At 33.3% G+C, this 13,285-nt stretch overlaps 1 protein-coding gene across 1 annotated transcript in view; it reads left to right on the top strand.

Annotated features, from left to right (window-relative positions):
* The window catches only part of DOP1B (DOP1 leucine zipper like protein B), a 58,362-nt gene that overhangs the window by 6,874 nt on the left and 38,203 nt on the right, over nt 1–13,285 (top strand). Inside the window, 7 exon segments of the mRNA XM_070944316.1 lie at nt 1,113–1,294; nt 2,192–2,362; nt 3,723–3,912; nt 8,801–8,899; nt 11,137–11,260; nt 11,565–11,674; nt 12,441–12,555. Of these exon segments, the coding sequence (XP_070800417.1) occupies nt 1,113–1,294; nt 2,192–2,362; nt 3,723–3,912; nt 8,801–8,899; nt 11,137–11,260; nt 11,565–11,674; nt 12,441–12,555 (991 nt within the window).

Below are 13,285 nucleotides of genomic sequence, written 5' to 3'. Positions count from 1 at the left end.
GCAGGTATATACAAAAGTATGAAGGCTATTGCTTAAAAGCATTGTAAGCCGCCCTGAGTCTTCAGAGAAGGGCGGCATATAAATCAAACTAATAAATAATAAATAAATAAACTTTATTGTCATTGTACGTGTATACACAGTATACCCATACAACGAAATTCACAACACCCAAAGACCAGGTCCAACACACATAACAATCCCCAAACACAATACATTATCAAAGAACATTTCATTGTATATTTTCCATATATGTTTATTTTCTTCCAATGTAATTGCAGTTCTAAAAATGAAGCTTTCTTATTTACTACATGACTGTTTTCTTTTTCAACTGATATTTATTTTGGTTAGTGTTGCTGGTAAAAGAAATTCTTTGGGAAGATACTTTGTATGGGATTATAATTAATTCTGTTGGTTTCTCTAGAAAATTAACAAATCTAGGTGAATGCGGTGCCCAGGTATAATGACTAGTTAGGTTCAAAAATATATGCTCTCTTTGTACTTCTTTATATCAACGTCAGTCATAAATATTTTAATACTTACTTGACTGGAGAACGGAATCATTATTTTAGTAACTATTAAAAGAGAGCTCTGTAAAATGGTTATTTATTTTTATAATAGTTTCAGTGCAGTGTTTTCTACTCCTGCAGAGAAAGAAAACAACATACAGTATTTCTTATGTTGTAGTTAGCCTGTTGTGTTTATGTTTTTAAAAACTTTTCTCAACCTCTCCCATCCCACCCTTTTCAGATATGTGAGAGTAGCTATTTTCTGCAGGTCATTATAATACTTGAAAAATGTTCACCAGATAGGTAAGCATTCCTGACAGTTGCAGTATTTGTTCTTGCTGGTTTATTTGACAAAAGTTATTATTTCTAAAATCTTGTAATTGGTTTAGGGATTTAATCTGGTGAAGTGATATATTAAATAATAAATATAGAGATTGCCAAAATACATCCATGGGTTTTGTGATCAGTTTTTATAAAGATCTCTGGAACTCTGTTAAAGAAAATCTCTGCATTTTAATTCTCTAAAATAAAAATATAACTACAATTTGGTTCCTAATTCATACTAATTTAAATTTAATATGTAATTCTTACTTAATTATTTTACAGGCTCTTCAAAGTAATTTGAAGTATTCCCTTTTACCAAGACGCTTGATTATCAGTAAAAGATTGTCCCAGTGTTTACACCCAGCATTACCTAGTGGAGTGCATATAAAAGCACTGGAATCCTATGAAGTAATATTTAAAATTATTGGAACAAAATGGCTTGCAAAGGACTTATTTCTCTACAGGTAAACTTTGGGGATTTTTAAAGCCTAGTTTTATTGACAGTCCTCTTTCTACTTATCTTCTAAGTAAGGTCCAGCTAGTGTTAATTGCTTTTAGGAATCTTTATTAATTAGTGTTTAAGGTTAAACCATGCTTAGTATGGAGGAATATACTATAGCTTTAGAAATACAAACACCAAATGCCTCCCTTCCTTTGGCTTTGGCTATTTAAAAAACACCAGATCTTTTAATTATAGCTTTGCTTGCATTTTAATTGTGATTAATATAACTAATCAACTTAATCAACTATGGTAGACTAGTTTTGAGAAACAGCACTAATGAACAATCATAAATTCCCTGGGTTTGTGGATCAGAACATTTTGTAATTAAAATATTATCTATCTATATCTGTCTGTCTGCCTGTCTGTCTGTCTATCTATCCCGTGTTTCCCCGAAAATAAGACTCTGTCTTATATTTTTTTGAACCCTGAAATAAGTGCTTGGCCTTATTTTCAGGGATGTCTTATTATTTTGGGGCACGTGGAGCAAGATGGGGCTCTTCTTGCCGTCTTTTCTGGTTTCCAGCTCTGTCTCCCTAACCAGAGGAAATGGCGGGGACCAGCTGCGCATGCATTTAAATATTTTCGGGAAGGGCTTATTTTTGGGGGGGGCTTATTTTAGCACATGTGCTCAAAAGCCCAATTGGGCTTATTATCAGGGGATGTCTTATTTTAGGAGAAACAGGGTATCTATCTATCTATCTTATCTATTGTATATATTTTAATTACAAAACTTCCAGTGTTCTCAAAAAGCAGAGGACAGATTCATAGCAGCTTGTTCTCATAATATGTTTATAATTCAATATCCAAGATAATACAGGCAGAGATTGAATTTTCCCTATCCCTCTCTGTGTCTCTCCAGTTCAGGCCTTTTTCCATTGCTTGGAGTTGCAGCACTGTCAGTGAAACCCGTCTTGCTCGATTTGTATGAAAAATATTTTCTCCCACTTCAGAAATCTCTCCTGCCCAGTCTTCAGGCCTTCTTAATTGGCCTTTTGCCTGGTTTGGAGGAAGGGTCAGAATTCTATGACAGGTACAGTATTTCTTTCACATAAAAAATTAAAATAATAAATACATTTTAACTCTCTTTTCATTCCATACCTACAGTGGGAATCAGTCCAGGGAAAGATGAGTGACCAAAAATAAAGCCAGGAATGCAGTACTGCATACTCTTCTTTTATTTGGTCAGGGCCATGTATTAAGCAGAAGCTTCAGTGCAGACAATCAGGTTTTTCCTGGTACATGTTGGAGGAAAATTCTTGGGAGATGTCTTTCCACTAGAAAAGTTCTGGTCCAAACCAGAAAACGTTTTCAGCTCATCATTTATTATCATTCTCAACCAAGTATTTTATATTTCAAACCTTATACTCTGCCTTTTTGAAGAAAAAAGCAAAAAAAAAAAATAAAGTTAAAGGTTATGCTAAGTAACATATGCAACAGATCATAAATTGCAGTCATGATGAAGAAAAATTGAAAGTGGAACATTTTAAACATATATATAGTTTATTAAATCAGTTTATTTATTTCTGAACCAGAAATCTGTATTCACACCGTGGTTTATAATCCACAGTGGCTAGATTAATTCAGTATACTAACTCAACATCAAGCAAGCTATGACTTAAATCAATTAAAAGCTTCACTCAGCAAAAAAAAAAATCAGTAGATTAAGATTCAGTTCTCTTCCATTTAGCTTTCACATATATAGTAGTTTAGGAGTTAAAACCCAATAGTAGAAACAGAGACCAGTAGATCCAAATATTGATGATTCTTCAACCTAAATCTAAGATTGCTTTATCTACAAGGTTCATGAAGTTGTTGAATAGTTTAGAGAACAAAATGGAAGCCTGTGGGTATAAGTATAAAGCAAAGAGATTATCAATTATCTCCCCTCCTTGGAACAAGAATAATTACACAATTTCCATCCCATAATAATATGGTCAATAATACCAAAGAACTTTTAAGAGATCCAGAAAAACTAAAATAGTTATTATCCTCCACCTGACCAGGCCTCATCCTACAAATCCATAACCACTCTTGCTATTTCAGATAGTTTCCATCATAACATTAGGCTGAAAACAAGACTTAAAAGGATTTACCTCATTTAGATGAAATGTCTGTTTTCAGAGTCCTCAGAAAATTCTTATATGAGCTTTTACTGGTGTACCTTTCTCTGTAAAGATTTTATAAATCTATCTTAGATTTGAAGTGAAAGCCTATATCTTCAATGTGGAACCGCTGTAGTTTAGAAGTCTCTCTTCTTTTTTCTTAGGAATTTTTCTAAACAGTGCAAAAATACATTATTTAATATGTATAGTATAGATTTCAACATCAGCATGTGCCAAATTAATTTATTTTAATTTTGTAACTGCATAATCTCTTTTCTTGTTTTACAGGACTGATGCTTTGCTTGTGAAGTTGTCCCTTGTAATTGGAAAAGAAGTGTTCTATTCTGCCTTGTGGGCCAGTGTCTTGGTTAGCCCTTCTGTAAGACTACATGCTTCCCTTTTTGTTGTCAGTCATATCAACAGAGCAATACCTGGAAAGCAGCAGAATTATATAATGGGGACTGATCCTAATCTCACAGTAGGTTAAATAAATAATCTTTGCTTTTATATGATAAATAAATAATGAAGAAAAATGGAAAATTGCAGATAAAATCATACAATTTGGGAAGAAATATTACCCTTCAATTGTTGCATTTTCATTATTTTTTTAGTTAATTGTTAGTTGGCACTAACATACAGTACCTATGTATATATCAAGGTCACTGTTATGAGATGGATGGCTCTATAAATCATATAAATAAATAATTGAATCCCTATGAAACGTGCATTAGGATAATATATTCTGGTAGAAGTGCTTCCTCCTTTAACTGCTTTGAAAAGAAAGCCTTTTATAAGGTACCTAATGCAACTGGAGGCAAATGTTCCATTTTCTGTGCAATGCATAGCAAATACTGTCAGGATGGGGTTGAGGTTTGTCCCCGAATCATGAACCAGCTCACAAGCAAACACACTAGGACTGAAATAAAACTAGCAGAGGAGTCTTGTATAAAAATATACTTTACTTCAAAATGTTTAAAAAACACTATATCTTTAAAAAAGGCATATTAACAACAAAGTCTTATCTTGGTTAAATGAAGCCAGGCCATCTCCCTAAATTCCTCTCCACAATACCGAAACAGTCCATAAGAAAAAACTAACATGACATTAAACAGCTTCGGTGTCGATACATCATCGAGGTGGTAGAAGGGCAGCAGCGTAAGCTTCACAGCTAAAAGTCACCTGTGAAAAACAATTCAATCAGCAAACGTGGCTTGAAGCTCCTGGGAGGGAAACTGTCCAGCTCTCCCTCCAATCGTAGCTCCAACAGCAGCAACAGTTCAGATGTTGGCTTGCGTGCTTCAACTCAGCAAAAGGCGAACCGAAATTGGAGACTTCAAAAGGTTCCCAGCTGAGATAATGAGTTAAAATTTAATTTGAAGTTAAAATTGTATTGATATATTAGATTTGTTTAGATGAAAGTGTTAGAATTTTATGTTTAAAATTTTTTTTTTCTTAGCTGTTTTAAATTTTTAAAAGATGTAAACAATTAAGATATTGATAAAATTGTGCCTTAAAATTTTAACAAAATGAAGCTATATTAAAATTGAACTTGATAATTTTGGTGATAAAATTGTAAGGTATATAATTAGAATAAGAGACTAGAATATTGTTAATAACTATTTGGATATTGATGAGATATAGAGATGAGCTAAAATTTAATTTGAAGTTAAAACTGTATTGATATATTAGATTTGTTTAGATGAAAGTGTTAGAATTTTATGTTTAAATTTGTTGTTTTTTTTTTCTTTTCTTTTTTTTTTAGCTGTTTTAAATTTTTAAAAGATGTAATGGAAAAGTGGAATAGAGCGTGTTAAAAGAATATAAGCATGTTAACCATCTATGACCGGATTGAAACTCTGTTCTTGAACGTTATATTTTATGTTTATGTTTGGGAAAAAATAAAAAAATATTTTCAAAAAAAAAAAAAAGGTTCCTAGCTATCTCAACTCACAGTTGCAGCTAGCTCTGTGGGAGTATCTTTACACAGCTCTTTGGCTCCTTTTCTGCTGCTATCTCTGCTGCAGCCATCAGGACTCTTTAGCTGAGTTCTCCTCCCTTCTGCAGCTCTGCTCTGGGCTCTGCGTCCATGTGCTTCAGCACTGGCTCTGCATCTAGGCCTAAACAGTGTCTAGGCCCAAATAGCAAGCAGAAAGTTCCGTGCTTATATGGGAAGTTAACCTGCAATTAACTAGGGCAGGGAAGGCTTGCAGTTAATTGCAAACAGGAGATGGCTTGATTGGATCCATACTGTTTGTAACTGATCAAGTAGCTACAGCAATTCTGAAAACACTCGTGACAAATACATATTCATTAAAATTAAGTTTATTACTCAAGTTACAATTTGTATGTTCTGTCCATAACCATCATGCTAATTAGTTCCCTTGACTGCATTCTATGGAGGTTTGTGTAAAATTTAAATATTAATTCAGTGTTCAAGGATGCGTAAGCCCTTATGTAACTATTTATGCAACATGGACATGGAGAATGCATTCATATGCCCATCATAATATTCCCTTTCTGTAAGCAACATTATGGGCAGCACAGAAAAGGAATAATATATAATAAGCCAAAGAAGTACAGAAGAGGAAAAAGAGAAAAATTAATTGCATTTAGTTTATATCATCCTCATTCATTACATTTCTGAATATCATTCTATCCTTGTTGCTACCACATCCATAGGTCACTTCATACAATATCTTTTTTACTGATTTTTCACTTCTCTCACGTCCACACAAGCACAACTTTCTTTGTCACTTCATATATTTGTCTTGTGATTTGATTCTCATAGTTCTCTTCATATACCCAAATCACTGCAGCATTCTTTGATAATGATCACTTAATTCTATATTCAGTCCATATTATTTCAGCATCCCTTCCTTCCTGACCCTAATTAAGATGCCCATCTGGTTAAAAACAAGAAGAAATAGCCATTGCTATTACAACCTATTATGTTTCTCCTACCATATTGATCTATTATTTAGATGTAATAGAATGGGAGGAAGTAAGCTGTTATATACAACAATTTTATGTTCACTCCTTGTTTTATTTTAATTATTCATTACATGAAGTAAACCACATACTGCTGTCATATTTCTGCCAGCTTTTTTAACCTTAAAATTCCTCCATCCGTTTTAACATATTTAGTAAACACGTTAACAAAAACACAAATTCATCTAGTTGGTCTTGATTTTCACATTTATGTGCCATTTGAAATTATTCAATTCATTTTCTCTGACAACCATTAGTTTTGATATATTAATTATATATTTCATGTACTTTGTTGCATCATACAGTTTGTATAACATTTAAGTAAATCATTCAGGTTTTCAGTCAGCAACTTGATAATATTGCATATAGAAGCATTCATACATTGATAACCTCAGATAATTTCACCTTAATGTCACCACATACATTCTTTTTTCATTTGCCAATAAGTGCATTAAACAAGCAAGGGCCATAATGCATTCTTACCTTACTCCTTGCTCAGTGTTAAATCATTTGTCATTATGAGTGCTTTGCTTCCATTATTATCTGGTCTTTCTTATACATTTGGCAATCAACATTCAATCCATATTCATGGAAATATCCAATAATTCAAATTTATTCACTTTATAATATACTTTACTCAACCATCAACAAACATAACTACATTTCTTTCTCATATTCACATATTTCTCAACTATTTCTTGCAAAAACAAAATTATAGTGAAAATTATTTCCTGCCTGGCACAAAGCTGTCCCACCCTTCCAAACTTTGTTCATTATATCTTTCTGCATATTAAGTATATTTTAGTAGGTATGCCTCCTGTTTTGGTGAAATTCAGGCAATAGTATGTTGATGCCTAAAATAGTCTCTGAATTACTACTCTAGCTTGCATAGAATGAATAGGATTAGGATGAAATTTGGCTTTTGAAATTTCTAATATGTGGACAAAGGTGTCCAAATTTGCTAGTACTGTTAGTTGGGAATGTTGGATGTAACATACAACTTGGCTTATACTTTTTTTGCTAAAGAACGCTTGTGTTTACTGAAAATGAGAATACAGTTATTTCACATAATGAACCATTATCAAGGAGCAGGTTTGTGAAAGAGAGAATACTATACTTTTAAGGATTCTTACCAACCTGTTTACATGAGGAACTTAGTTCTTTTGAATGGACTTTACCTTGAATTGTGGTTGTTGCTTTGGTTTATGTCCAAAATAATGTCTCTTAGAAGTTTGTCAAACATAAATTCAGAAACTTTGACTGAAGCTTTTAATCATGGCCTTTTCTAGTACTGGGCCTGCCATATGTTCTTTGGGCTGCAATTGGTACAAAATGCTTCAGTTCAGTAATTTACAGATGTTATCTGCAAAAAAAAAACCTCTTCAGTGATTGCTAATAGGTTTCTATTGAGTGTAATTCAAAATGCTACAGGTATTGACCTATAAAGTCAAATGTGGTTTGCATCAATATATTGTATCTTCAGGACCACAACCTCTACTTTGAATCAATCTCTCAGTACAATTATCCCAAAGTGATAATTGATGATCCCTATTCAGAATTCTGTGTTATTAGGAAGTAGGAATAGTCTGATATAGGAAATGATGCAGTCTCATCTTTTTTATGATTAGGAGATTATTTGAAGTTTGTAAGTATTGTTTATAAAATTGTTCATAATTATTTATTAATTTAATTATTGTATGAGATAATTTATTTAGATGTTACTAATTTTGGTAATTATGGATGTGGAATGTTAATAGCATCATTTTCATAGTTCTACTTGCTAAGATATTTAATTGTCTATTGTTACATTATATTGTAGAAGCTTTATATGTTGTTATAAACTGTCATGAGTCAGATTGGAGTTGGCAGCAAGCAAGTAAGATAAACAAATACATTAATGTGAGCAAATACATTAAGTGTGTTAAGTTTTGATTGTTAACAAACTATTTCCACTCTGAAAAATTTGACCTCCCCTCTTATTGTATGCCAGCTCTTAAAAAAAGTTGCTAACATATCATTTTGTCTTTAATTGTTGAATAATTTAACATGATTCTGAGTTTAAGGTATTGTTGTATTATTCCTTTTCAATGGACACATTCCTCAAATAATTTGGGGAAAGGAGTCCACAAAAAGATACCTGTATCATCTTATTTTTTAATTAGCTGAGGAAACATTTTCTTTCTTTTTTTTTCATTCAGAATGTAAGCTAATTAATTTTCTGATTACAATGTGGAAAAAGATTTAAAATTGAGAACTGCTGGATTTTAAAAATCAATTCCTACTACACTTTTGTCCTGAAGTGCTAGTCTACAGAGCAAAAGGAAATGATCAATCTACTGGGGGTTATTATATCAAATGTCATTTCACTTTTTTTCTAGATACAAGCTATTTGTGTGTCGATGCTGGATTCAAATGTTCTTGTACAAAGAAACACTTTGGAAGTGGTTCTCTTCTTTTTCCCATTATATTCTTCTTTGGTAAGCAAATTATTTTTATTCAATTATTTTTGATCTTCCCAAAGGTGCTTTTCAAAAGGCAATTGGACTTCCTTGGGTTTTTTCCCTTGAAAACGTTTTGCTTTTGTAAATAGGCATCCTGATTCAGGTGACCTTGAGGTTATAGATAAATCTCCAAGTAGCCTCAACGACTCAGAATGCTAATGATGACCTTCAGAGTATTAATGATCAGATGACTGCAAAGAATATAAATTCTTCTATTCCCCACCATTCAGTCAGAATTGAAGAAGCTTCTTGGATGAGAAGTGAAATTTGGTTTTCAAGGGAAAAAAACCAAGAAAGTTCAGTTGCCTTTTGAAAAGCAACTTTGGGATAACCATGACCTGGATGATTGAATATTTATCTCCGTTCATATTTACCTTTGTTTACAAAATATCATGGAAGATTCCTGGTAAGATTACTCCTATGTATATTTGTGTTCAATAACTAGTTGTTTACTATTTAAGACAAATCAAGGTATCAATAACATATATTTTGAGAGACTTCACTGTAACAAATCATCAGGTTCTGGTGGTATCCACTTGAGATCGTCTTGATTCATTGTTATCTCCAAGTCAACAATGAGGGTAGCATTTCTCCAAAGCCTAACTGAGAGAAATTTTTATTATTTATTTATTTATTTATTTATTTATTTATTTATTTATTTATTTATTTATTTATTGAATTTGTATACCGCCCTACTCCCGAAGGACTCAGGGCGGTGAACAGCCAAATAAAATGCATCTAATACAAATGTTAAAAAACCATTAAAATACAATTAAATAATTGGCCCGAAAAACAAAATTTAAAACACCCCAAATTCATAAGACAAATTTAAAATTTAAAAATTTAAAAAAATTTAAAAAACAGTTTAAAAGAGAGGTTAGGCCAGGCCGGCCTGCTGGAAAAGAAATGTTTTGATGGCACGGCGGAAAGCACGCAGGTCCGGGATCCTCCGTATCTCCGGGGGAAGCTCGTTCCAGATGACAAGTGCCCCCACAGAGAAGACTCTCCCCCTGGGGGCCGCCAGTCGACACTGTTTGGCCGACGGCACCCTGAGGAGCCCCTCTCTATGGGAGCGTACTGGTCGGTGAGAGGCTACTGGTGGCAGAAGGCGGTCTTGTAGATACCCCGGTCCTAAGCCATGGAGCATTCTAAAGATGGTAACCAAAACCTTGAAGCGCACCCGGAAGACTACCGGGAGCCAGTGCAGCTCGCGCAGGTGGGGGGTCACATGGGAGCGCCCCGTCGCTCCCATAACCACCCACGCGGCCGCATTCTGGACCAACTGGAGCCTCCGGGTGCTCCTCAAGGGCAGCCCCATGTAGAGAGCATTGCAATAATAGTGGGAGAGAGGAACTGGCTAACTATTGTGAAAAACAATGGATTAAAATGTATCTTGGGCCAATCTAACAAGGTAACTTTTATTCTAATGAATAATTTTGTTTGGTTCTCATTTTCCAACCCACTATCCCCACAGAAAATTAAAAATGAATTTTAAAAAATATTATTTTTAATACATATCTTATTGTTTTAATGCATTTATTTTAACGACTTTTATATTTCTAAACTGTTTCAACTGCTTTGCTGCTTTAGCTTCCCATGAAGCTAAACTGTGGCTTCATGGTAAGCAATATAGCAATATATTGTAAAAAATCAATAATAACATATTGAAAAAATCAATAGTTTAATAGGGGCAGGTACAAGAGCTTATAGGCAACCTACTACTGTCTAATACAATTCTCAGACATTTCTTTACAAATTGTGAATTATGTACAGTATAGGAGTATGAATTGTGTGAATGATAACATTCTTAATGCCATCCCCAGAGAAAATGAAAAATGAATTTTAAAAAACATTATTTTTAATACATATCTTATTGTTTTAATGCATTTATTTTAACAACTTTTATATTTCTAAACTGTTTCAAGATGTGGCTTCATGGGAAGCAATATAGCAATATATTGTAAAAAATCAATAGAACATATTGAAAAAATCGATAGCTTAATAGCTTATAGGCAACCTACTACTGTCTAATGCAACCCTCAGACATTTCTTTACAAATTGTGAATTATGTACAGTATAGGAGTATGAATTGTGTGAATGATAATATTCTTAATATTGCTGGTATTGTGTGGTTTTCTTCTGCATTATCTGCTGTGCTTTAGTTTTTGTTAAAAGACATGTGGTTTCAGCTGACTTGTTGATTCTTTGTTTAGGACCCAAATGAGAGTGCTATTCCATTGCATAGATCTGATGTGGTTCATATTCTTTCAGCAGCTGCACAAACTCTCTTAAGAAGAGATATGTCACTAAACCGAAGACTATATTCATGGTTGCTAGGTATGGTACCACATATAGTTGTTATTATTTTTTTTTGCATTCTTTAATTATTCTGAAATTGTTTTTCAGAATAAGGTAGGGGTTGAGATATTAAATCTCAAACAGTGTACAGTAATCTAATTTATATTCTTACAAAGAAATATTTGTTATTCTTTGTCCTCAAAATACTTCCCTGGAAAGGAAGTATCATGTGCATATCAAATGCAACAGAGCAGTTCATGTTTTGCTATGATTTCTTGTTTTATTAATTAAAACTATAATGCTATATTGTATATTTTTTCTTGTTACAATTATCTTTTTTAAGGTTCTGATATCAAAGGAAGGGCTTCTGTACCAGAGCTATCTATTAATGCATCCTTAGAAGATTATGCCCACATTTTTTTTGAAAAATACTCCAAAGAACTTTTAGTTGAGGTAGGTCCATATTATACTCTTTAAAAGATGACTTCATTAAGTGGTGACAGTCTAATATTAGATTAATAAATTGTTGTTGCTACTGGTTCTGGCTACTATTATATAATACCAGCTTTCAGAATCTTAAATGGAAAAGTGAAAATTCAGACACTTGGCAACTGACTCATATTTATGATATTTGCAGTGTCCCGAGGTCATGTGATTACATATTGTGACCTTCTGACAAGCAAAGTCAATGGGGAAGCCACATTCACTTAACAATCATGTTACTAACTTAACAACTGCAGTGATTCAGTTAACAACTATGGCACGAAAGGTTGTAAAATGGGGCAAAATTAACTTAACAAATGTCTCACTTAGCAACTGAAAAGTTGGACTTAATTGTGATTGTAAGTTGAGGAATACCTGTATAATGGAATAGTGCTTGAAAAAGCAAGATCAAAAAGAAAGCGATGAATAATCTGGAAATTTGGAGTAAAAGTATCTTCTGATTGATTTTCTGATACGGGATGAATTAACTGCAATTGTCCTTTTTTCTTCCTAAAATTTTAGTTCCGTTCAGTTTAAATGCAGTGTTTTCCTTCTCCTACAGGAGTGCTGCACTATTAATTTATAGTGTCATTTTAAAAATAGTGTTGAATTTTTCAAATTAATTTATTGGATTTTTAATAATAAATAATTACTAATAAAAATTAGCTAAAATTATTTAAAAGGCAGAGAAAAACTAATTTGCACGGTTGTCAATGTTTTTTTCTTTGATTAATAGGGTTTAATTGAAATACTACATCAGAAATTTTCAGAATCTGACTTGGAAGAACAGCACCATGCATATTTGAAGCCATTCCGCATTCTCATAAGCCTACTTGACAAACCTGAAATAGGTAAGAGAAAGAGAAACTTTTCTTCAAGAACTAAATGTGCTAAATCACAGTATGGACAAACACAGGTTTCTATTGAAAAGCATGTGATAGTTTATCACTTGACATAGATGCTGGTCAATCATTTAAGTTAACATTATCTAAATACAACTTCGATGTTCTTCAATATTTCTTACATTCATTATTAATTTGAATACAGCATGGAAAGAAATACTATACATCTCTCCATAACTTGTTTTCTGATATTCCTATCTTCATTCAGAGACATAACATATTCTATCATACTTAATTACTGCTAGGTATCTGTCATTGTTTGAGAAAATGGTTTAGGCTAGGGGTTCCCAACCCCTGGATCATGGCCTCACTACCAGGTGGCACAAGCAGTGGGCGAGATGTGTGCGTGCACAGCTCCACTTGCTCAAGCAGTAGGTGCTCATGCACGAAGGTCCATTTGCATGAGTGGCAGGCGCTCATGCACAAATGGAGTTGCATGCACTCACACACATCCTGCCGCTCACACAGAATCATCCCTCTCCCTCCTGCTGCCGGTCCACCAAGCCAGGAAGGTTGAGGACTTGGTCTGAGAATAGACGTAACAAATGAAAAAGTACATAGAAACCAGAAATCTGATATTAAATTTCCTTCATAAAAGCATAAAAAAGAACACTTGCATAATTCAATTGATGTATCAACTGAGGCTGCTGCTTCTGCAAAATAAATATAGTTAACATAA

The sequence above is a fragment of the Pituophis catenifer genome, unplaced genomic scaffold, assembly GCF_029215685.1.
Source record: "Pituophis catenifer annectens isolate HBS135680 unplaced genomic scaffold, rPitCat1.0.hap2 SCAF_4, whole genome shotgun sequence".
In the NCBI taxonomy this organism is placed as follows: Eukaryota; Metazoa; Chordata; class Lepidosauria; order Squamata; family Colubridae; genus Pituophis; species Pituophis catenifer.
This window is presented reverse-complemented; position numbering and strand designations above follow the sequence as displayed.